General features: G+C 38.5%; 1 protein-coding gene across 1 annotated transcript in view; it reads right to left on the bottom strand.

Annotated features, from left to right (window-relative positions):
- The window catches only part of IL1RAPL1 (interleukin 1 receptor accessory protein like 1), a 1,364,460-nt gene that overhangs the window by 700,546 nt on the left and 636,247 nt on the right, over positions 1-27,667 (bottom strand). Inside the window, exon 3 of the mRNA XM_083172527.1 lies at positions 14,663-14,942. Within this exon, the coding sequence (XP_083028653.1) occupies positions 14,663-14,942 (280 nt within the window). The remainder of the gene's footprint in view (positions 1-14,662; positions 14,943-27,667) is intronic.

Below are 27,667 nucleotides of genomic sequence, written 5' to 3'. Positions count from 1 at the left end.
GATCACGTCGATCGCATCGCATGCGATTTGGTTGCATGCGATGCGATCGAAGCAATTTTTTGGGTCCCGATGGATGCTATTAAAATCGCTGGCGCCATGCTAGGAAACAAGTACCAACGCAACTCATGGTTTGTAGGCAAGTATCTGTCAGTATTGAGTAGCCACATGAAAACGCAACATAAAAAACATTTTGTCATGTGTTCAGCACCTGGCCAGTGGAAATAGTGTGAAGAAGATAAAATTGTGGGTTGATCTCACAGAGAGGCAATAGAAGGTAATATATGGCAATGCAGATGGCAATTTTACTTTTCTTCACACAACATGCAGACATTGAATAAAAAGCAGTTTGTGGCCACAGTCATTGGCATTCCGATCCCCCTTTGCAGATCCTGTCCCATACAGGCTTTCAGGCTTTACTCCCATGATGGTGGTCCTGCTGCTTATACCATGTAATATAATTATGCATTTTTAATGACATTCTTTTCTCTTTTTCATTTACTGTGCAGGCTTATTGGCACCCTCCTCCAGGGGAAAACACCCTTGATGAAAGCCTAGTGTTCCCACCCTTTAAGTTGGATGTCACTTCCCATTTGAAAGCAGCTAGTTTATTTTTAACTTCAGGTGAATTAATCAATTCAATAAAAAAATAAGGCTCTCATCTCTTTCGCCAAACTTCTGTCTCTGCATCATTTATTATTTAATACTATAAATTATTAGTTATTTAGTTTCAGCTGCTGCTCCCTGTTTGTTATCCTGTTATCAAACTGCCCTGCACAATAACCTCCATTTCCTAAATGCGCTGTGATTTGAGAAAAGTGGTCTAGGGGCTTATGTGTATTTGCTAAACATAAAAGTGAAACTTGGCACAAAATTGTTGGTGTGTGTGTTTATCTCTCTCTCTCTCTCTCTCTCTCTCTCTCTCTCTCTCTCTACCTCTATCAGTTGGAGTACCTCAGGATTCAGTCTTAGTTCTTCTGCTTTTCTCAATCTATACCTCCTCTCTTGGCAACATAATCAGCTCTTTTGGATTTTAGTATCTGTATGCGGATGATACTCAGCTCTACCTATCCTCCCCGGACCAGTTCCCATCTGTATTGGGCCATGTCTCTGTATGCCTTTCTGCTGTTTCATCCCGGATGTCATCTCGACACATCAAACTGAATATTTTTAAAACAGAATTAATTATATTTTCACCAATAAATAGTAGTTACCAACCAGATATCACTATAGCTGTTGAGAATATGACAATCACTTGTAGCACTCAAGCTCGTTGCCTAGGTGTCGTTCCCCACATTCAATCTGTCTCAAAATCATGCCACATACACCTAAAAAACATATTCAAACTTCACCCTTACCTTACACAAGACACTGCAAAAACTCTAATCCATGCTCTCATCATCTCATGTATTGATTATTGCAATAGTCTCCTTATTGGCCTTCCCCAATACAGACTCTCACCACTACAGTCCATCATGAATGCAGCTGCAAGGCTAATCTTCCTAGACATTCAACATCTGCAATGCTACTCTGTCAGTCATTTCATTGGTTACCTGTATTATACCGTATTTAATACAAAATTATTTTACTTACACACAAAGCCATAAACCAAACTACACCAACATAGATCTCTGTCTAATCACATCCTCACGGTACAGTCCATACATATTCACTCTCTTTTTCATATTTTCCACTGGACCCCTGGCCGAACTGCTGGGTCACTGTATCATACAGCACACCAGGAACCTTAAAATTATGGTGGAATTAATGAAATAAAGAATATCTATCCTTGTGCATCAATGACTATTTCCTATCCTATAGATTGTAAGCTTGTGAGCAGGGCCCTCATACCTTTGTCTGTAAATACCCAGTTTGTTGTATCACTGTCTCCTATTGTAAAGCGCAACAGAATATGCTGCACTATATAAGAAACTGTCTAAAGATGGTCATACACTACTGCTATGTATCGCAGTAGTGTATGGCCATCCGGACCCCGACACCTTCCCGGGCAGCAGGATTGCATACTGTCCTTTCACATGCAATGTATCGCATACAACCCTGTTCACACAAGGATGACACCTAGCAGCGAGCTTGAGTTCTAGGAGTGATTGTCATATTCTCAACAGCTAGTGAGCCACTCGCGCGTCCCCATCCGCCGGCCCGCACATCAATGCCCTCCACCAGCAAGGCTGTGGGTGGCTACATCTGTAGGAATCAAAACATGACCTTTGTGCTGTGAGGTAGCAATGCTAACCATTACACTGTCTGTATTGTCAGAATCAATTGAGAACAGAAACAATGTGCATTTATTGATACTATGTGTGTTCACTTTATTTAAAGAGAATAATTTCTGAAGATAAATATTACTCAGGTAAATGAATCCTGTAAATAAAAAAAAATCATCAAACACTCATATGTAATGAAGGGTGTTGTGTTAGATCTGAATATTATCTTCATATAGTGTAGATTTTTGGAGTCATAAAAGTCCTCAGATATAATATGTACACAGAGATCACAGAACTGCAGCGTAAGACACTCCACATAAGCACAAGATAAGCATAAGATGAAGACATGTTTGCAACGAGCCAGAGAAAATTAATGAGAGAGGTTTGAAGACAACCAGCTTTAATATGCATAGCAATAGTAGCTTGATTATGAATTAATGATGAGAGCTCAGATATATCCACATAAAGGTAAAAGAGGATTTGACAAGGAACCATTAGGTCAAGTTGTGGCTTAATGCAGATCATTGGCTCCTCATGGCATGGTATAATAAGAGGGTCACACAGAGTTATAAAGTCAAGGAAATGGGCAAAGGTGGAGCATTAACCATAGATCCTATTAAGGAAAACTATGGGTAAAAACATACAAAAGCAAAGTTTTTTCAGCTCTATCATAGTATCATTGTATTAATCTCAGCTAGGGGAGGTAGTAATCTACTGCTGGTTTATGTAACATTCTTCACTGAGGGTGCCAAACACAATACCAAAAATAGTGTCTTCTCCAAAGTATCACAAATTAGCATTTGTACTTAAGACCAGGACCAAGGACCTCTAGTGTCTACAGAGTCACACTGGGTCCTGTTTACCATTAAGAGCTACTGTCCTTGGCGGACAACTCATGTCTCTCACCTGTCTCTCATTCTTTCCTGCATGTATGCATTATGGAATCATCTGTAGCTATTATCAGCTGAATCACACTGCATAACTGTTGGGTGGAGCAGCATTATCAAGAAAAGTATGGGGTTTGCACCACAAATCGGTATACAAGAATCAGATGTTGAGTAAAAATAGACATGCCATAGGAGCACATAGAATTGAGTCATTATGAGCATAGGAGGGAAAAATGTGATCTCTTATTCAGGACAGCAGAGGATCGCTACATTGCCTGGAATCAATGGAAAATGTGATCTTCTGCTCCTGTGCCCATAAGGACACTGCCAGTACTGAGGCATGAGGATGTACTGCTATGCTCAATATTATGTGCACGTGTTGAGTATATCAACACGTGCACATGTACTCACTATTGAGAACAGTGGCAGTGTGGGAATGCTCATGGGAAACATGGTTGTACAGTACAATATATACATTGTGGGGTATGGCACATTCTATAATTCACTATCATTTATTTTAATCAATTAGGGGAAATGTTGGAAAAGCTGTATATGAGGTGAATACTGAATAATCATTTCATTGGTTTGTATATAATACATATGGAGCCCATGTTGATGTAATCCCATTTGGGAGCATTCCATTGTTTAGGATGTGATGGTATTATCATTGCGGTTCACTTCTGATATTTGGAAATATTTCCAATAAAGAATTGTGGTGAGATGGAGCTCACATCTTATACTGATATATTGAAGCAGAATTATTTGTGTTGCATTATAGATATTATTACTTATAAACAATACTTTTAGCATAGAAGCACAGATGACATATGAAAAACAAAAATCATATATATATATATATATATATATATATATATATATATATATATATATATATATATATATACACATTTATAGTATTCGCATATATTTATATTTAGTTAGTTTATGGTTTAAACGTAGAAATACACGTTCTGGCCATTTTGACAGAGTCGTAAATCCTGCTGTTAGTAAACTGCCCAATAAGGAATATTTACTATTCAAACACCTGGGAAGCTTCATTCACAAATGACCTTAGGCCTCCAGTGCTCACTGAAACAAGCACAAGCTGTTTTAGATGCATTGTGGCCATGACCAAAAGGTCACAATTGTAACTATAAAATGTACACTGAGGTATTTAAAGTTGAACTGATTATTGTTGCTTACCTTATAAGAATCCAGTAGCAATAAAAATGACTACAATTTATTGATTCTTTTTTATATAGTACAATATCGATACTGTGGGGATGATCTGGGTCCATATATGTCTTAATTGCAATTGTTGTTAATAAGATATAAGGGAAATAATAGCTAGATCTACTTTATTCGCATACATGAATGTTCTCAATCTTCAATAATCTATTTTTAATCATTTAAGTGAAAGAGCCATAGGATACAAATAATTGGATTTAAGGAGACCTATGACACAGTGTGCACAATGGATGCAAGTATTAATGGCAAACCCATATTTTGCGTGTACAGTATCATCTGGGCCATGATTCTGATTGGCTCACAAAGCATATGCTTTGTGAGCCAACTAACGCCGGTCGCACGAACACCCACTCTGGTCACTGAATGTCCCTGCAAATGGATGTTTTGCATAAACATCCATTTGCAGCCTTGCGTGCGGGTCTGAAATCATCTGATGATCACCAACCATTGAATGCTTTCTGAAGCGCTCGCTAATCTAACACTCCCTGGTGACTTACATTACAGCACCCTGCTCAAAGAACACTGTGGGAAGCTGCCACCTCAGGAAGGCAGGAAGCTGCCCCCATTCACATGGGGATCCCCAGCATTTTTGTGGGTACACCCAGGAAACACTGTGGGTTTGCATGAGAATGCCCCCAGCACACCTCCTGTATGCCCCCGCTGCGAGCGCTTCGGAGAATATGCAAGTCTCAGAGGGCAACCACAGTGAAGACCTGCACATGCCCATATTTGCTTATGAGCATGCACAGATCTCCAACATCAGTTGCCGTTGCGAATTCGCAACCATGCAACTAGACCAGAATGAGGGCCATGGTCATACAGTATGTGCTTCTCCTTTGTCCTAGTGCCATATTTATAATGTTCCATAGAATGAGGAGCTTATGGGAAACAGGGGAGCCCAGCATTGCATACGTATCAGATTATCCACTGGACCTGCATCTGTCTTTCCTTATGTTTGTGGTGCTATCTCTTTCAGCAATGTCTTTAAAAAGCTAGTGTTAGCACACGAGATAGCAAAGTGCTATGTTTGTTGCTCTCTTCTGGGCATGCTCTATCTTTATGGAGACATCGCTGGAAAGATGATACCACAGCCAATATGATGGGTGAGGGCTTTCAGCACTTGGGTGAATAGCAACTGTACATATGGACCCCACTATCTGTTAAAACACCCCTGCTCTATCTATGATTTGAGCCTGCAAGAATATAATGCACAGACTGACTAAATGAATGGGATACATTCATCAGTACCTGCAAGTTTCAAAGTAAATTTTCCATGTGTAAGGTTGTAAGTGCAGCTTAAGGTTGTAAGATTGTAAGTGCAGCTTAAGGTTGTAAGATTGTAAGTGGAGCTTACTTAATGAATGTTGTAAGTCAAGAACATACAGTATCAAACCTTTCAAAGACTGGAGAAGTGGACAGGGGGAGTTGGATGTAGCAGCCAATCACCTTCTACTTGATAAATGCAAGCTTGAAGCTGATGAATTGAAAGGAGAAAATGTCCACATGTTCACTATTCCTTTTATTACAAGATTGAATACAACATTGTACATCGCAAGTACTGGTGGATGATGAGGATCCTACCTCATATGTCAATGTGTTGGGAGGGAGTATACAGCTAAGTTATATAAAAATACCCTACTGATTATTTTGTTTTATTTGTTAGATAGCCTCCGATTTGGTAAATTCAACAATTTTCTGTGACTTTGTTGGGCCCTACCTGCAAATTACCTCAATAGAAATAATAATACAGTAGGTAGTAAAAAATAGGCAAAAAAAAGTGCTGTAACTCACTGGCCCAACTTTGCTCTGATAATAAATCGCTGAATGTAATAAGCATTAAGTCCACAATACACTGCCAAACATGCTGGGAAAAATGCCAACATTAAAGATTACTGGCTGGCAAATAACTGCAGTCATAAGTATCTGGCCTCTTACCTTGAAGAGAAAAAAATGCAGAACCCCTTCATCTCTATAAGAGGCTAGATGTACTCTATTTTTCTTTTTATTTATTGATTTTTATCCCAATAACGAGATAGACAGATCTCATAAGTTACCCATATGTATTATTATTACTACTTAAACTTAATATAAAAAATAATGACATGTACAAATGTATAAATTGTAAAAAAAAAAAGTTCCCAGCCACATATATTAAATCAAATTGGTGTTTATGAATTAAGCACATGGCAGAAAAAGCTGTGTTCCTTGGCCATAAGCCAACTTGGGTAGCGCCATCTCCCCTTATGTAGCACAGTGTTGATCCCTTCCTAAGAGGGAGACCTTGTCCTACCATAAGGTAGTGACTGACTCACCTCTCTCAAACGGTAAAGGTGCTCACACCTGGCCCATGTACTTTGGACTAGATCGCATTGGATCTAGTTCACAACTCATGGGATGTGCTAAAGCAGCATGCATTTTGAACTAGTCGCAATGTGATCTAGTCCAAAAAGTACATGCAGTGTATAATTTTTGTGCTATGCGACATACAGTATTGTGCACGGTAGCACGCATGGCATAGTACGGACAAAATGCATGGTGCATGGGCACCTTAAATGATAGACAATCTCACTGAGCTATATTGAGCCACCAAGGAGCACTGTTTTCACTGATATTTACAAATCTAAATTTGTATTTAAACAAGTTACAGCAAACACATGTTGGGTGGGAGGGAGCATACAAAAACTGGAAAGAGGAAGAAGCTCCTTTCTCATCCTTAACAGAACCTGCATCCACCGAACAAATAATAGGCTCCCAACTTTGATTAAGAAATCAAAACAACCACTCATTAAATTACAATAAAAAGGAGGTACTTATATCCTCTAAACCTTATGCAAGCTTTCGAAAAAAAATTCTCTTTGCTTACTTGCCCATCTTATCCACTTTGCCATCCCTGTTTTCTTTTTATGTTAATATTTGCAGGTCAGTAACCGTGTATAGAATTTATCTGCCGGTTATGTTACATACAGTTTGTTTCTAATCCATTTTTACCATTTTTATGGATCTTGTAATAACTTTATTAAAACGGTGATCAAAAATGTTCTAATAGGTTTATTTGCTAAAAGTTTCAGGTATGGTTCTAGTTTTCTCATTATACTTCTAGTCAATTACTGCCTGTTTCTCTACCACCTGTTACCATTTTGGCAGTGTACAGCCTCCCATAAGTTATAGTCTGCCAACTCATACTATGTTTGCCGTAATTATAAATCCCTTCAAGTCTTCTGTGAAAATGGACTGATCTCAGAGTAACACAAAAATACAGGAAATTCGTAATTATTGCTATTATTCCTATTAATTCATCTAAAATGAGTCCATAAAAAAATCACATGAAGTATGTAAGACAATCATTGTTATGTTCTCATTATAGCTGAAGGCAAACTGCTTTGTTTAGTTTTTATTACTAAATTTATATAGTCAATGTAAAAAATATGAATATACCTATAACAATATGTAACTGGTAGATATTGTACATACAGTATCTGTGAACATAATACTACATTATAGCATATATTTAAATTAGAGATGAGCGGGTCCGGATCTTTGAGATCCGAACCCACCCAAACGAGGCAGGATCTGAGCTGACTCGGGAGTTCCCGCCTGAATTCCGGACCGAAAATGAGGCAAAACGTCATCATCGCGCTGTCAGATTCTCGCGGGATCTGTATTCTATATAAGACGCACGCGCGCCCTGCCATCTTCACTCCATTATAGGAGAGGCAAGAGGGTGGTTGGGATCTGTGCTCTGTCCTCTGAGCTCTGTGCTGTGCGCTTTTGTTTGGTGCTGCAGTGCTCACTCGATTAGGGTCTGCACGAAGGGGCTGCTGACTGTACACAAGTCCAGTGTACAGGGGCTGCAGGGGCTGTGTTCAGTGTGACAGGGGCTGTGTCCAGTGTACAGGGGTTGTGTCCAGTCTACAGGGGCTGTGTACAGGGGCTGTGTCCAGTGTACAGGGGCTGTGTCCAGTGTACAGGGGCTGTGCACAGGGGCTGTGTCCAGTGTACAGAGACTGTGCACAGGGGTTGTGTCCAGTGTACAGGGGCTGTGTACAGCAGCTGTGTCCAGTGTACAGGGGCTGTGTCCAGTGTACAGGGGCTGTGTACAGGGGTTGTGTCCAGTGTACAGGGGCTGTGTACAGTGTACAGGGGCTGTGTCCTGTGTACAGGGGCTGTGCACAGGGGCTGTGTCCTGTGTACAGGGCCTGTGTACAGGGTGCATTGGCCAGTGTGACAGGGGCTGTGTCCACTGTGACAGGGGCTTTGTCCATTGTCCAGGGGCTGTGTCCAGGGTGACGGTCTGTGTCCAGGGGCAGTTTCCAATGTGACGGCTGTGATCAGTGTACAGGAGCTGTGTCCAGAGGCTGTGTCCATTGTCCAGGGGTTTTCTCCAGGGTGACGGGCTGTATCCAGGGTCCAGTGTGACGGCCTGTGTCCAGGGGCAGTGTCCAGTGTGATGACTGTGTCCAGTGTACAGGAGCTGTGCCCAGAGGCTGTGTCCATTGTCCAGGGGTTTTGTCCAGGGTGACGGGCTGTATCCAGTGTCCAGTGTGACGGCCTGTGTCCAGGGGCAGTGTCCAGTGTGACAGCTGTGTCCAGTGTACAGGAGCTGTGCCCAGGGGCTGTGTCCATTGTCCAGGGGCTGTGTCCAGGGAAACGGGCTGTATCCAGTGTCCAGTGTGACGGCCTGTGTCCAAGGGGCAGTGTCCAGTGTGATGACTGTGTCCACTGTACAGGAGCTGTGCCCAGGGGCGGTGTCCAATATCCAGGGGCTGTGTCCAGGGTGACGGGCTGTATCCAGTGTCCAGTGTGACGGCCTGTGTCCAGGGGCAGTGTCCAGTGTGACAGCTGTGTCCAGTGTACAGGAGCTATGTCTAAAGGCAAGGTCCACATGTATGTGATTCCCACTGCTTAGTCATCCAGCTACCTCGGTATAACTTTTTGGCCCAACTACAGTCAATGAATACAATTTTGTGAGCTGCGAAGTGATCAAAATTTAATAGAAATGAGTGGAAACTAATGTGGTTGAAGTCAATAATACTTTAGGGGCAAAAACAGGCCCAAATTCTGTTATTTTAGCCATTTTTAGCATTTTTTTCCAAAAAAACAAAACCAAAACCCGCAAGGGTGGTTTTGCCAAAACCAATCCAGATCCAAAACACAAAGGGAGATCCAAATCCAAAACTCGAAAAAGTGGCCGCCGCACATCTCTAATTTAAATGTTAGATGAAGTGTACTGTAATTTAGCATACAGTATGGGATATGGTCACTAGGTCTACAAGCATTAGGTCAACATGCATTAAGGTTGACATGTATTAAGGTCGATATGCAGGAAAGTCGACATAGGTCGACACTATCATTAGGTCGATATGGGCTAGGTCGACAGTCAAAAGTTCTACATGGGTTTTTTCACATTTAAGCACTATACTGACAGTGTATTCTGCTAGTATGCAGAAACTCTCATTAGACATGTCATATATGGTAAATCTAAATGCTGGATGATGTAAGAAGTTTTGTTTACAGCTTGAGATTTTCATTTTATTTTTTATTTTAGTATAGTATGTGCATTATTGGATAATAATCAGACATAACTACTGTATATTCATGAAATATCTCTTCCTTGTGTGAGATGATTTATGATCTGTACTGGGGTCAAGGATATTTTTTTATACAACCTTATGTTCATCTAGTATCTGCTTTATAATTGGCTAGTACAAGCTAGTGCAAACTGGCACGGACTTCCTTCTTCCAGAGTTTCCGCTCATTATCATTTTTGAACATATGACCTTTTTGACCATTATATTCCCTCCTATTTTGTTCTATATTTCTTAAGCTTTTGATATTGATGGCTTTATTGCCATCTACTGATCTCCTTAAAAAAAGTGATGTGGAAAAGAGGAAGTGATATGAGCATTGTTCTCTGAAAAAGCCAACATAGGAATCACACGCATGTATACTTTTTTTACAATCAGCCAATTGGTAAACTATATTTTGTATCCTGGTCCATCCTCTCTTTCATATATTGTCAAGAACTTTAGGAAATACTCATTATTTACGCTCCATAATATGACAATACCAGGCTAGCTAAACAGATATACATTTGCATATCCAGCAGCATTTTGGATTACTGGTGGCATTATTACTAGTCACAGAACATGTTCAGCATGTATATTTAATTACATAGTAAAGACATAGGGGTTATTTAATCCCCTGACGCTATTTACTATTAGGGAAATAGCGGCGGGTGCCAATTCAATGCTGTCTTTCCCAAAAGCATTAAAGAGGCATCTTGGCAAAAGGAGTCCGAGTTTAAAAGCAGTTGGGCTCATTTTGCCGAGGACGGACTTGGATTGTCGAGCTCAAGGCCGGATCTCGGCAGTCCATGGTCATTTCTCGAGGCCACACCCCCTTTTTGGCACTCCACAGGTGGGATATTGAATCCCACTTGCCAATTTGCTGTCTAGCAGGCTAAGAACGGGACCGGGCCGCGACTGCAGGGACGCCCCGACAACCGTGACCCGGTATTGAATATACCCCATAATAATATTTTTTTTGCCATTTGTTTTAGTATTGACTGCTGAAATGAATATCTCTGTGACCTTCTCTCTGAAATCATAATGATGGTATAATTTAAGTGTAGGCAGTTTTATCCTAAACCTTGCTAAATATGTTTATGATTCCGTTGAACAATGATACAAGTAGTACAGGTTGAGTATCTCTTATCCAAATATCCGTTATCCCAATTATATCGAAAACCATAATTTCCAGAGTGTACTTTCTTTTATTGTGTGTGTTCTAAAAGCACTACTGGGGACATCTGTAACTGGCACTACTGGGGACATGATACTGTACGTAACTGCCACTAAATATGCGCAATGCAATGATTGCTTAGCATTCAAATTCAGTGCCTGAAATAGCACACAAACTTTGTTTCATGTTTTGAAACCTTTTTCATGCTCAAATAAAATACATTTGTTTGTATTTCATGTGTTTGATTTGTCTGTACAACATAAATGCAAGATACCTCAAGATACGTCATTGAAATATAAAAATATTCCGAAATAATCTGTGATCTAAAATACTTCTGATCCCAAGCAATTTTGATAAGGGAATCTCCACCTGTATTCTAAAACATTGGAATAATAATAAGAAGAGATGAGGCATTTGGTTTTGACTTGTTTATGTTTGGATCTAAAAATGTCATTCTTATTGACTAACCAGCTCTCTTGTATTTTCAATAGCCAATAGCATGGTGATTTCAGATACAAACTTGTGATAAGATGCCGAATTGAGTCAATTGAGCTGCTTTTCTCTAATAATTAATTGCCATATGTCTACTTTGAAAAAGGAAGAAAAATAATTTTTGCTTTTCTTTTCCAATATAAACTATTAATCTGGTTACATATAATAATAACCTAATGATTAGCAAATTAGCTATTATATGTAATTACTTTTACCATCTTGTTATTATTAATGATAGTTTTTCAATTCTTACAAATAGTTTAACAGAAGAGTAACACATTACATAAGCATACTGTAGCGATTGTATGCAATCAATATTAAGAGGTGAGTAATGCAATGTAAAAAGAGCGGAGAAGTGACTATAGCAACCTATCAGCTTTTACCTATTCTTTTATAGAATGTACTAGATACATTGTATAAGGCACTGTAAAGGCTTTAATGCGGACTACGCTTATGTTCAGATAATAATGAGTTTTAAATACATCAAAATATTAAAAAAAAAATCGAATTGCTTATCACAGAGAAATACTATAGAAACTGTACATCTGTCATATTACATTGAATTAGTGCAGATAATATTTTACTATGACAAACTGGATTATAAGACAACTATGTGGAAATCCATTATTTTAATAGAAGAGTTTAAAAAAATGTCCGGTTTAATCCGAATGATGTTCTTAAATGAAGATGCACAGGGTGAGATTTTATAGGATGAGAGATTCAGAAAGTGAGAGATTTGGTAAGAAATCTCCAGTTTTTCTAAAGCGGCAATTATTTACCCTGCAAAAAACTGGTTTTGCAGTGTAAATGATTGCCGCTTTAAAAAAACTGGAGATTTCTTACCAAATCTCTCACTTTCTGAATCTCTCATCCTATTAAATCTCACCCACAATTTTTTATATCCAACCAGTAATAAATTCAATAAGTATAAGATGCCTATACATGGTGCAATATGTGTTACGTGCATTTTGCATTAGATCACATGCATCTAGTTCAAAACGATGGATGACACACTATAAATTGATGAGGGGAAACTAATTTACATTGTATTGTACTATCCAACTGGAACTGGCCACGTGCTGGCAACAATGAATGGTTATTTTGCAGACAATTTATTTAGTAATCTAAATAAAAAATTAATCTTTGGGTAATTCTATTGGCATCATCTTTAAAGCAACATGTTGCCATAATAACAAATATATCTGATTAATCACTTTAAGATAAAAAAAAATATTTTTTTTTTTTCTAGGATCATTTAAGACATGGTCAGTTTCAGTTCTAAATCCAGCAGTTGATTTCTTACCTGTATATTTGGGATGGGAATAATTGTGCATACTAATAAGCTTGATCCTAACTACATCACACAGGTGCTTCATATAACATAATAATATAATGCTTATATTATGCTGTGGTTAAGCTCAATCCCAACACCACACAACATGTAACCCCCCCTTGTGATTGCCTGAGTTCTTCAGGGCACTAAAACAAGGGAAGGAACTGCCCCTTTAAATTTAAATATCTGCACTGAATATTTCAAAGGATTTATCTGAAAGTGGTTTTGACCTTTATAATATCAGGGTGAGATGTACTAAGCCATGAAGATAGAAAAGAAGGAGAGCAATATACTACCTACCATACAATCAGCTCCTAACTAGAGTACAATTATAGGTGAGATGGATTTGGCAGTCATCAAGTGATGCCCAAATAGTAGGGCCCCCTACACTGTGGCAAAAACTGTCTCCATCTCTAAAAAGGATGGGTGTTACTATCCGAGACTTGCCCATTGGCAAACATAATGGAGTGATTTGTGGGTGTATGAGGAAGGGAATGGCTTAATGGCTTAATACCATAAAGTTTCTACCCCCATCAGAGACCTGATGATGTAGCCTGTAACATGTAGTATATCTCCTGCTTTCTTCTCCTCCCTCCTTCCCCGTCTCTCTCATGCTTCTATGTCTTTCTTGTGTCTCTCCTTGAAACTTATTCATTCTCTCTGTTGACTCCTATTGCTTACTCTATTACTACATTCTTGATCTTTCTCTCACTCCCCTCTCTCTTTGTCACTCTCTCTCTCTTTTCCTCCCTAGAACCCTCTCTTTATTTCTCCCTCACACTCTGTCTTCCTTGTTCTGTGACACTGTCTCTCTCTCTTTTCTGCACTCTCCTTGACACCTGCATTCTTCCCTCTCAATATAGCTCTCTTTCTTCCTGACCTCTTCTCTCCATCATGCTCCCCATCTCCCCCTCTCTCCCCATGAAGTCCTTCACTTATTCCACTACCTGTTTTATGGACAACCACTATCTCTTCTGTTCTCAAATCACTGTTTTTCTCTTTCCCATACATCTTCCATAGCTCTCTCTGACACTCTCCCTGATGCCCTTTCTAACTCCCACTTCTCTTCCTGACACCCTTGCTCACTCTCTCACACTCCTCTATCTTTCTCCCTTACTCTCGCCTTTTTCACTCTGTACCCCCCCCCCTCTCTCTCTCTCTCTCTCTCTCTCTCACCCCCTCTCTTTTTCTCTCTCCCTGACACTCTCTATGCCCCTCTATCTCTGTCATTCTCTATCTTTTACAGTAGTGATACCTGCAGGGGGCAGACTCAATTTTATTAGTGACCCCCCCCCCACACACACACACACATACACACCAATGCCCTGTAGCCTCAATTAGCCTTATTCAAGCCCTGCTCCAAACTGTCATTTTTCATACACAGCCTTTAACATAGTGGTTAGGGGATGATTGGATAGTAATTTGTCTCCATCTACTTTATCTCTCTCTTCAAGGCATAATAAATCTTCCACATTGAGGCATACGTATTAGCATCTGCAGGAGGGGGATGCAGATAGGATTTTTTAAAGCTTAAATCATTAACATGGCCTGGATTTGCCTTGTAAATGATTGCCGCTTCAAATAAACATCTAAGTTTATATGGCATCCCACACCTCTGGCAAACTCGGATGCTTTACATACAGTGTGTCCCATAGTATTAAAGATATACAGTACTACAGCTTACACCAACTCAAAAAGCTTTATTGTACTTCAAAAGTATGTTAAATGTCAATATTTACCTTATGACACATGCATAAAGACCACTGTCTTCTGTCACGGTTGGCCGAAACCAAATAGCATCTTCTTCTTTGCTCATCCTTATTCCATCAAAAGCAATTGGCTCTTCAAAATCTCCAGGCCCAGTACTTTTATACCACATTAAGCTGAGTCCAGCACTCTGTGCTAATGTGTAATTTGCTCTGATATATCCATAAAATAGTGCACATTTTATTCGAACAGGTTCTCCAACCAAAACCTGATATTTCTTGTAATCCACAGACCAGTCAGTGCATCCATCAGCTGCAAGAAACAGACAAGAGAAGCACAAAGATAAGCTAAAAAAATCAAACTGTTCTCATTAGTGTCACAATAGCTATTCAGTGCTGCTAACTGTACAGTGGCTGTAACTCTATGCATCAGACAGCTGCAATGTAGCCCTGGTAAGTATGGCTACTTCTGAATAGGCAGTTTTATTCTCACCTACTGTAACACTAATCCTTTTAAACCTTTCCATCATAATGCGTTGTTACTATGAACGCCATTTTTCGGAAAATTGAGGCTCATTCAATGTTTAACAGAACCATCAGAAATGTAACAAAGGGTGAAAATACTAATTTACTTGAACAAGAAAACAGATTAATGTTTTGTATTCATTTGTGTACTTTTTTAAAATAATTTTCATTAAAATAGGTTTGTTTAACATGTTTTGTTTAACACAAAATACTATAACCACTATAGATTACGTATAGCTTAGAGAAATTTGACAGATAGGGGGGGTATTCAATCCCAGGTCACAATTGTCGGTCCGTCCCGACAGCCGTGACCCTGGCCCATTTTCGTTTTGCTCAACCACAAATTGCAAGGCAGGATTCAATGTCCCATCTGCCAATCAGCAAAAAGGGGGCATGTCCGCATAAACGGCCATGGATTGTTGAGATTCATCCGTGATCATAACAATTCATGACCGTTCTCAACAAAATGGGCCTAACAACTTTTAAAGTTCGGCCCATTCTGTCGATCTGCCTCTTCAATGCTATCGGGCGAGACAGCATTGAATAGGTGCCCACCGTTTTTTTCCACTTCTTATATAGTGGCGGGGATTGAATACCCCCACATAGTCTCAGCAAAAACATCAACTATTGTATGACCAATAATCATAGCCTTTGCTATGTTATCAAAGAGGAAGCAGTTCTATAAAGTATGATTAACTAACAATGGGGTAGATTTATTAAGCTCGGTGAAGTGATAAACTGTCTGGTTTTTATCACCGGCCAATCAGCTCCTACCTGTCATTTTTCAAACCAAGCCTGTAACTTCACAGGTAGGAGCTGATTGGCCGCTGATAAAATCAGACAGTTTGTCACTTCAGTGAGCATAATAAATTTACCCCCTTGTTTATTGCCAATGTCTGCATACTGCTCTACAGCAGAGTGTCATCAAATGAGGGCCACACTGCTCCTTACCGGTCTTCAAGTGTCATACAATTGATTAAGAACTTTGTTCTCCCTAAAGTTAGCTACTAAGACCTGATATACATATAGAGATACACTGGGCCCTGGTAATGAATGGGATGTGGCTTAAATAGAAGGCAACTAGTGGCAAGCAACGCAGCAGCATTCCAAGGAGAACATGCGACTGCACTCACTTCCTACCTTGCTTTTGGGAAGCAAGTGTATATGCTGTATATATATAGTATATAGAGTGTATGACCTGCACTAATACGGTATCTAGCCAGACTACTGGGCTTTACATGACAGATTGGAAAATGACATACTGGTGACGCCAAGCAATAGCCCATACATTACATTTTTGAACATTCATAAATATATTTAAAAAATCTGAGTATGAATATGTATTTGTTTCTAACCACTGTGACCTTGATTAATACATAAGTGGCATTAATAATATAAAAAATAATCTTCATGGCAAAGAGAAAGTAACTGATGTTTCTATCAGGTCTTCTAGCTGCAGAAACATGGGACCTGCTTCAGAGTCAGTTATAAACAGATGTGCTCCTGCTGGTTGTCTACCTTTAGCTATTGCATAGAGCAGTGGTTCTCAAACTCGGTCCTCAAGGCACACCAACAGTTCAGGTTCTAAGGCTATCCAGGCATAGGCACAGGTGACTTAATATGTACATCAGTCAGCTGATTATACCATCTGAACTATTGGTGTGCCTTGAGGACCGCATTTGAGGAGTACTGGCATAGAGTATACTAATAACTAGACCTTGATGGAACAGTGTGCACTAGGGATGAAATTTGTAATAGGGTGAGAGAATCAGAAAGTGAGAGATTTGTTAAGAAAGCTCCACTTTTTTTAAAGCAGCAGTCATTCACACTGCAAAATCAAACTGCCCCTTAGACTTTTAAGCATGGAGTTTAAAGGAAAAAGTTGGGTATAAGCTAAACAAATATTGTTCTGGCTGTTTCTGGCTCTTTTTCTTGTGTGAAACATTTTGGTTGACTTGGAAACCATTACTTACTAAAAGCAATTTACTGATATAACAGCTTTAGTGTTATGTACTACACATTTCTAGGTTACTGCTCCTCTGCATTTTGTCGGTACCTATTTTTATTCTGCTTTCATTCAATGCAATTTAGTTTGTGTACTTTGCACTGACTTCTGCACTTTATTGATTTCAATTTCCTTCCCAGACACTGGGCACATTTGAGTATACAAAAAATAGCTCTGCATAATAAAAATATAGCAAAATGTGGCTATACATCTTATGTTCAAAATATACTCTGCAGAAGAGACACTTTAATGTAAGGAAGCTAAGACATATCCAATTTGTGCAGTTTCACTTTCGAAGATGTATTTCAAGTTCCAGATCACCTGCTGATTCATATTCCATTGCAACTGTGTTTCCAATCCAACTTTAAAAACTTATGTTTGCCTGAGATTCCTCTAGGCAGAAAAAAAGGTTCTAGTTTAAAATGAACAACTGTATAACACTATTGACATTCAAAATCCCTGGAAACTCAGAAAGGGTGATGTGCAGGAATAGCAAAGCGGAAATGGCAGGGGAAAAAACCTGACAGTCAAGTGCAGGGCAAATAATTAGGCAAAAAAGAGTTGGACACAAACATGTTAATCCTAATCATTAATTAGAAGTTATTTTGTTCCTCGCCGATTACTGTTCATGATACATTCTAACAGCTGATGTTGGGTATACTGTACAAGGGGTATGGTCCATTTATTGATGAAATTAAGTATCTAAGTGCAAAGTGATTGAGCTTTCTCTGACAACTGATATGCTAATTTATAATAATGTATTTCAATGTTAATTCATGTACAGTACTTGAATTATGAAATTCAAGGTATTCCGATTTTTTTTTTTGCCCTTAGTTGCCTATGAAAAATCACTTATGGACCTACTTTTGACAGGTCTACTTTCTTCAGAACACATAGTTTCAAGACTATTTTGGCCTCTCTATTTTGTTAGTGTCCTGTAACAACCGAGTACTGCTGAAAATGTCTGTGGCAAAGTTGCATTATATTAAGACGAAACAGGTTTGAGAGGTTGTAACTGAGTTGATATATATATATTATATATATATTATTGTGTCCTGAAGAAGAAGCGAACATTAAAGGCTTCGAAACATCGGCAGACAATTTGTCCGTTTGAAATTTCTTAAAGCGAGTGCTACCACCACCTGTCTGTTTATATATATATATATATATATATATATATATATATATATATATATATATATATATACAGGTTGAGTATCCCGTATCCAAAATGCTCGGGACCAGGAGAATTTTGGATAACGGATTATTCCGTATTTCGGAATATTTTAATATTTCAATGATGTATTTTGAAGTATCTTGCATTTATGCTGTATAAACACATAATATACACACAAATATATTTTATTACCACATAAAATACACACAAATATATTTTATTACCACATAAAATACACACAAACATATTTTAATTGTTCAAAAAACAAGGTTTCAAAACGTGAAACAAAATGTGTGTACTATCTCAGCACTGAATTTGAATGCCAAGCAATCATTGTCTTGCACATATATAGTGCCAGTTACATATCATGTCCCCAGTGATGCTGTTACAAATGTCCCCAGTGAGTTTTTAGCAAAAAAAAAATTTTTTTTCACTTTCTGGAATGTCCGTATTTCGGAATAATTCGGATAACGGATATTCGGATACGGGATACTCGACCTGTATATATATATATATCGCACACCAATCAGTACAATGTGAGTGCCAGGTCAAGTAATTATGCAGTCCATAAATCAGATGTAAAAACCAAGGTGTCCACAAATGATGGGACCAGCACATTCTTAAAGTGAATTATCAGAATTTAATTGAACAGGCAAATAATCAGAGTTATACTCATCTACAGGCAGTAGCAGCTATGAGACCACAGGCATATCCTTCTCAGTGGTAGCAGCAAACATGAAGCCTAGGAGCCATACATGTACCCTGACAGGCCGTTTCGGCGCTTCGGCGCCTTTTTCAAAGGGTAACCATATATATATATATATATATATATATATATATATATATATATATATATATATATATATGCCACATTAAAAAATATTGGAATTGCAAAAGGTATTCAACAAGTTTTATCTAATTATCAATGCACAGCTATTTGCCATACTGTATAGAAGTCTTGCACCATGCTCCTATTGCTCCTAATATTATGGATCATTTTCAAGAACAACAACATTGGCACTGTCCATATATGTGTATAGTCAGAGGCCCGTACATTGGGATTGCACATACATTTTCTGTTTGTGATGTAACTCTTAGGGGGATATGCAATCCCGGATCACGACTGTTGGTCCAATCCCGACAGCCGTGATCCTGGCCCATTTACGGTTTGCCAGATAGCCCAACGATCTGCAAATAGGGGACGTGTCTGTGTAAACGGCCATGGATTGTCGAGATACGGCCGAGATCGCAACAATCCATGGCCACTCTCAGCAGAACGGGCCCAACAGATTTTAAAGTTGGGCTCGTTCTGCCGTGATGCCTCTTCAATGCTGATGGTAAAGACAACATTGAATAGGCACCCGCCGCTATTTCTCCAATCAAAAATAGTGGCGGAAGATTGCATACCCCCTAGGTCCAGAATCAGATTTGTCTAGTCTGATGTTAATGTCTGATAGGTTGGTATAGTACACAAATACTTTTGTATCCTGTTATTTAATACACTCCTTTGTAATTGAATAATTAAACATTCTTAAAAATATTTTTTTAGCATGGAAATGGCGGCTACAGTATTTGATGGTGCAACAAACATTTAAATTCGGGTGGTGATGATAACAATGATGATAATAATATTAATAATTATTATTATAATTCCATGTCAATCTATGATTCAATTACAAGCAAACACTACAACTTTCCTTTTACATAGCTGAACAATATTTGCAGAGTAATTCAATGTAACCAACTATAGACCGTGGAATCTATTTAAATGTTTTATTTTTGCAGAGGGATAATGTTGGGGTCTTTCGGTATACAGTTCACTGAACAGTTTATTTGAAAGTCTCCAGGGATGAACTAAATCTCCACTACTTTACTGTTCTTAAGAGATGATCATTCTGCAATATAAACAAGTTCCCAGCAGGCCATGGTAAAACCTGCCTAACTCCATATTTAAGGCTTTGGCAAAGATCTTCCCTGCTATTGCTTAGAATAGCATGCATCATTTTTTGAAAGAAAATATCATTCAGCCTCAAAGAAAATTGAACTACCGACTCCTGGGTCTGCTGCCGCAACCTGACTTAGCAACACAGATTCAATTCAATTTCTGGATTCTGTTAGGTAATATACGATTGCAACTTTCCAATCAGAATAAGGAAATCGAAGTTATTGTTATGTCTTGGCAATTTAAGCATGGCAATAGGTGAAAGCACATCTCTTAAGAAAAGTAAAAAGCAATAAGATATGTCTCTTCATGCAGTGCTTAAATATGTATGCTTCTGTTACTTAAATATTGCAAGCCTCTCACTTTTTTCTCATTTCATATTTTACCCATAAATGTATTTCCACATCTACCATTTTATTTGTTACGGCATTTTAGAAAATATGTTTTACTGTGACAAGACCTATACTAGGTTGAATTTAAAAGCTAGTTTTGTAGCACTGAGATAATGTACACATTTATTTATTAAAATTTGAGATACTAAACAATGAGACCTAGATGGATAATTTGACTACACGATGGGCAGCATTTGGTTAACCCATATATAGCAAACCCATAATATTGGCATGTTACTACCAATATATTGGACAGGACCCTGACTACTAGTGGGCATGTTGACACGTCAGGAGAAGCCTGACTACTTTTACTCCATACCATGGCTATTTCATAACATTAGTGACATTAGCCTGTTACTGCATTTACACTATGGGAAACCCATATTATGAAAGATCAAGAGTTGTGCGCCATTTCTTCACTACTTGCTCCGTCGGAGTCCTGGCTGATGGCAGCAGTACTGTAGAAATCAAAAACAAAAAGTGGGGAGGCTGCCATTTTCCCTGTGTTTAGTGCTTGGACAGTAGCTAATTTGAACTGCACATGTCCATTAGAGCCTCAAGTTCTCTGACTCTACAGTGCTGCCAGCAAAGAGGAGAAGATCTGGATGGAGGAGGCAGCACATTGGCCTCCTCCAATGTTACAACGCCCCTGGTTTGTGCGTTGAGCACCTTTGTGTCCTATAAAGTACAGAGATAATAAAACAACCCTACTGCTATAAACCATTGCTTAAATACACAGACTTCTAACACTTTGGATGCCTTAGTAGAATGTGCATGGGGCAGATTTAAGTGAGAGCTTTAGAACATTTGTGCCATAATAGGTAATGGTACCATAGTTATCCCCTCCATTTTGTTTCAGAATTACATGTCAGGCTTAGCAATATGAATAGAGAAGCAACAATATTGACTACCCCAGAATTGATAACTTTATCCTCTAATCTTTGAATGACCTCCATTATTCACATTTTATGCACGAACAATAAAACAAAAAAGGTATAACTGGGCTATTAACCTATTGCTCACCCCACCACTGTATTTCCCTTTGTGATAATCCACATTACAAGTAACACTATTAACTAAACCATCCCACTGATGCAGAACTTGGGAGGTGTACATATTTAATAATGTGTGCAGCGTTGTAGGGTGTATGTTTTGAGCACCCCCTGGACCCAGCGATTATGTAGACCTCATACCCATTATGGATAGATCACTGCTTATATGATTGGGGCATTTAAAATAATTCTGTCTTGCTTATTCCTGAATATGAATAAACCTGAAACCTGGGGAATTTACTGTATATTCTGACCTAAGTAGAACATAGAACTTGAAAAAGGGAGTATAAGTATAATAGATGCTTACAAATGTCATGTTACAGGTGATAAGCACAACTTCTAAAAAAAAACAAATTAAATTTGACATGCTTTACCTTTCTTTCTGTATTTCTCTGTATGTTTTGAGTAACTGTATGGACTGCCAATTTATCACTATAGCTGTAGAGTTAGCACAATGACAAGGTACATTAAGTTGATACAGTTTATTGAAAGAAAACAAGACAATCTAAGTCTTTCATATTACTCCTGCTCCATGACTTAGGTCAGAATTCTAACTGGGAAAATTGCTACATTTGTCTTGTCCATATTTGTGTCAAACTGCATTTATTTTCCATTAAAAAAGTGAAATACAATGAGTGTCATTAGAAAAAATCTTTAAACAATGCAAACTTGCACTAAAACTATATACTACTCAGTACGGATGGTGTAATGATTAGCATTACTGCCTCACAGTGCTGAGGTCATGGGTTCGATTCCCGCCATGGCCCTAACAGTGCGGAGTTTGTATATTGTCCCCGTACTTGTGTGGGTTTCCTCCGGGTAGTCCGGTTTCCTCCCACAATCCAAAAATATACCGGTAGGTTATTTGGCTCCTAACAAAATTATCTCTAGAATGAATGTGTGTGCGTGTACATGTGGTAGGGAATATAGATTGTAAGCTCCACTGGGGCAGGGACTGATGTGAGTGTTCAAATATTGTCTGTAAAGCTCTGCATAATATGTGTGTGCTATATAAGAAACTGTTAATAAATACAATAAATAAATAAAACTATAGTTTTCATTAGTTTTCAATTGTCTAGTACAGTGGGTCCAAAACACGGCCCTCAAAGCACTGCAACAGTACAGTTCCTAAGGATATCTATGCTTAATCACAAGTGACATTTTTAGTACAGTACTTCAGTTTGATAAAACAAATAGGAATATCCATAAAACCTGCACTGTTAGGGGGCCTTGATGACCACTTTTTGGAACCACTGGTTTATTGCATACAAGAAAATAAAACTAAGTGTCTGTTTGGTTTCAATATTCAGTATTCATTTGTGTTTTTAAGTAATACATTTTAGTAAGGGTTATTGACTTTTATAATGTAATGTGAATATATGAAAATTGTACAGTTACTGTGCTTGAAAATGGTGTATCTATTTTTTCTTTTACTTATAAAGCAGCCAATATTTTACATAGATTTGCCAGTTCTTGTAATAATTTAGGGCATAGTGAAGTACTGTATTTGGAATGCCAGCATGCCCCTTTGTGAAAGCAAGGGAGCCTTGTATGGGTGAAGGGTGTGTGGCTATGCCATCTTGGGGGAATAACTTTGCCTCCTATTCTTAAACAATATCACCCAATTGGGTTATGAGTCCCTCCAAGGTTCCAAGATTAAATATTGGAACCTTGGAAGGACTCATAACCTAATTGGGAGATATTGTTTAAGTTTATTTGTATGGTTACCCTTTGAGCATTTACTGTATATATGCACTATTTTTGTTTATCCATTATCATTTAAGTAATATTCTTGGGTTTATTACTTTGTGCGTGATACTTTAGCAGCACTTTGGGTTCTATTGCGCACTTTGGTCTTATATGAATTTCACTGTACAGTATATCTGTACCTCTTCTCCTCCAATTCCTCAACCAGGTCACCAGGTATGCAACAACCTTTATTAAAGTCTTTTAGCTAATTTTACAGTTCTACTTCACTAATACCATTAACAAATACAAAATAAGTTAGGCTATGCTCAATAAAGTATTTTCTTGTACATTAGGAATTGGGCATACATTCTATAAATAATATTTACAAGCTCACCATTTTCAAAGGTAAAAAAAATCCCATGGGGATCAAGTTAGGAGGTATCAGAGTAGAGTGCCTCTTAACCACCTTAGAGCATGAGAGTGTCTGGAAAGCCATTTTAAAAGTATTATAAATGAAAGTAGTGCAGTTCCGAAATGCATAAAAAAAGTGGTTCCCAAACCTCATGGTACCCATGGCCAAAAGTTTCCTATTGATTGATTTTAGAACAAATATAAACTAAGAGAATTGTGCTAGCTGTACTTGTAATCCTAAGGTCAAATTACTGTATGTAGGGGTGGACGGGGTTGTGCTCTTGATTGTCCACATTTTATAAATGGCAGCCACCAACTCTATTTTGTATTAGTTACCACCCTGCCACTGTAATAGCAGAAAGGGGAAATTAACCACCGCAGCGGATTTGTCTGGAAAAAATATCCAGGCATGCCACTAAGCTAAAGGTGTGCACCTGTGGTGCCTGCAGCTGTGCACCACTGGCACATCACCTGTCCGGGCCCCCGCCCCCCCCCCCCTGGCAACTCTCCTCTCCCCTCCAATATCACCTCTCTGCTCCAGTGATTGTACCGCCATTAGTTCTAATAAGCAGGTGGTTGGTGGCAGGCTCTGGGATGTTCGGAATAGCTCAGAGGGATTTAGGATTTTGGGCATACGAGACCTCCCGAGCCGCCCCGAACATCCCTGAGCCTGCCACCTGTTATGATCGGCGGCTGGGGCAGCGGCAGGGCTCAGGAACTCCGGCTTACAATCACCGGAGCAGATATGAGGGGGAGGGGGAGCAACGGGAGAAGGGGAGAGACAGAGAGTGGTGGCCCAAAGCTCTGTGGTGGGTTTTGCTGGGGCAGGACAAACCTGCTCTAGTAGGTTTGTCTTGCCCCAGCAAAACCCACCAATCAAGGGTTTAATGAATGGTGCTGGGGAGGAATCAAATTATTCTTCAGCCATCGGGGTTAATCGGTCCAAGAGAAAAGAGCATAACATTAGCTGATCTTTATTATTTAAAGTTTTATTTCTCACTATTCTTTTGTAGTGTTTTATAGTATAACACAATCAAGGTAACCACTATATAAAGCAATTTAAAAAAAACTATAGTAAAAAGTGTCAAAGAAAATGTTTGCCTTCCATAATTGACAGTTATCTATGGACACATTTAATATTGGATCATGGTTCTATGTATAAATAGCCTGAACTAAATAAATTGCATACTACAAATAGTGCTATGCTTTCTATGAATGAATCAATAAACCTTAATACATGTGATTTTCTATTGTATGCTCAGATAATTGCCAGCTTCAAATCTGAATTAATGTGTAGGATTTTTAACATCCATTTTAACTCACTTTACTGAAAAATGACCTGGGAGGTTATTCAAATAGCAGACACAACTGAAACACAAATGTGTAAAAGGGGGAAATGGGAGAGAGGAGAAATAGCAAAGAATGGGAGAGGAAGAAAGGGGACTTTGGGGAGTTAGGAGATAGAGGAGGAAGAGGGGAAATGGGAGAGATGGGGAATAATGTGAAATGGGAGAGTGAGAAGGAATAAGTTGAGTTGGGAGAGAGAGGAGAAATAAGTAAAAATAGGATAGATAGGAGAATAGTGGAGAGTCGAAGAGGGAGGAGGAATATTAGGAGAGGGAGAGGGAGGACGATTAGGAGGAAATGGGAGAGGGAGGAGGAATATTGTAGGTGGACATTGGAGAGACAGGGAAGGATATGAGGACATGGAAAATAGAGGAGAAATAGCCCACCCCACCCCCTTTACTGGTAAGAGAAGGAGGAAATGCTGAGTTGAGAGATAGAGGAGGAACAGGAAAAAATGAGAGAGAGAGAGAGAGAGAGAGAGAGAGAGAGAAGAATAACGGGAGAGATAGGAGTTAGAGAAGAAGCAGGGCATATGGTAGAGGAAATTAGAGAAAAAAATAGAGAATTATGGGGAGTTGGTAAATATATAATGAATAGTGGGAAATGGGTGAGTGATGAGGAACAGGGAGAGACAGTAGATAAAGGAGAAATCAGGGGAAATGGGTAAGAAAATGAGCAACACGGTGAGAAAAAAAGATAGGGGAGAAATACTGTAGGGAAAAATGGATTAGAGATGAAAATTATGGCGAGATGGCAGAAAGAGTAGGAATAGGGTGAAATAAAAGATAGAGAGAAGAAATAGGGGAGAGGTGTGTGTGTGTGTGTGTGTGTGTGGGTGTGTGTGTGAAGAGGAAATTATAATCATTGTCATTTTCTGCTTAATAAGACCTTGGACCTATATACCACCAAAATATGGAATCCTCCTTTAAGAATTTTATTTTTGACTGATGAGCTGTGAACTATACATTCCATTTGACCACACTTTACCACTTAGTCTATTTTAGCAAGTCATATTTTGGCATTATCATAACCTGCCTGGTATCTCTGTATATTTTTTTAATCTCTACAAAAGCCGTATACTCCTTGGTGACAAAATGCATCAAAATACAAAATAATGTTCTTGTCAGACAGTTAAAGACCATCAATTAGGATTATTATTTATGGCTAAATAAAGTGAAAGTGTTTCCAAGAAGGTTTTAAAGTTGATTTATTATCCACAAATGTAACAGTATCAATAAAACAGATTACTTAGAAATCTCACTACATAATACATGTCACTGATTGCATCTCAAGAGAGCAATAAGACCTATTCTATGTGCTCTTGTTACTAAGTGGAGTACATTATCGAGCAGCTTGTGTAATCATTTGTTACCTGTGGCCTTTTTCCCATATATATTTACCTGTGGCCTTTTTCCCATGTATAAGGACATCAGGTGTAGCTATTTGTTATCACATACTTTTATTTTATATTTGGATATGCTATTAATGTTAGAGTGCAATGGCAATGAAGACTCAATTCATGATACAGTATGTATATACAGGTTGAGTATCCCTTATCCAAAATGCTCGGGACCAGGAGAATTTTGGATAACGGATTATTCCGTATTTCGGAATATTTTAATATTTCAATGATGTATCTTGAGGTATCTTGCATTTATGTTGTGTATATATACATCAAACACATGAAATAAACACAAATATATTTTATTTGTGCATAAAACAACGTTTCAAAACATGAAACAAAGTTTGTGTACAATCTCAGGCACTGAATTTAAATGCCAAGCAATCATTGTCTTGCACATATATAGTGCCAGTTATATATGATGTCCTCAGTAGTGCTGTTACAGATGTCCCCAGTAAGTTTTTAGCAAAAATAAATAAAAATTGTTCACTTTCTGATGTATGGTTTTCAGAATAATTCGGATAACGGATAACGGATATTCGGATACGGGATACTCAACCTGTACTTGAATAATTTTGCTATGGCAATACCTAGCTTATACATTTATAAAAAACTTTTATGGTAACAATAAGTAATTTATCACAATCGTTTTTTAAAAGCTCATAAACCCCATAATTTGGTAATTGCAATCAAGAACACTAACACTTGACCAAGCATGAAGGATTACATTGTTTGGTAGACAATATCTCCATGCGTTTGTAATAATTACCATTGTGCACACTATGGTTTGCTAGACTCAGATGGCCAATGGCTGGTCTGTCACATGTCACATATATGTCCTAATATAATCCCTGAAGACATATAGATGTATGTTTGGACACAAAAAGTCCAAATAATCCTATATTTTAGGATTCCTTTCCAATATTACATAATGATGTTGTAATACATTATTAGATATCCTTACATAGAATAAAAAATTCCCCAAAGGGCATCTGTCTGTCTAAACGCGCTAATCTTGAAAAACGCTGGATGAATTTTTGTGCAGTTCTCACTATTATGTACTGCAGTTCTCAAGGAAGTTTTAAGTATATTAAAC

Source organism: Crinia signifera, chromosome 2 (assembly GCF_055691185.1).
Source record: "Crinia signifera chromosome 2, ASM5569118v1, whole genome shotgun sequence".
Classification (NCBI taxonomy): domain Eukaryota; kingdom Metazoa; phylum Chordata; class Amphibia; order Anura; family Myobatrachidae; genus Crinia; species Crinia signifera.
Note: the sequence above shows the minus strand (reverse complement) of the source record. Positions and strands in the feature narration are given on the sequence as shown.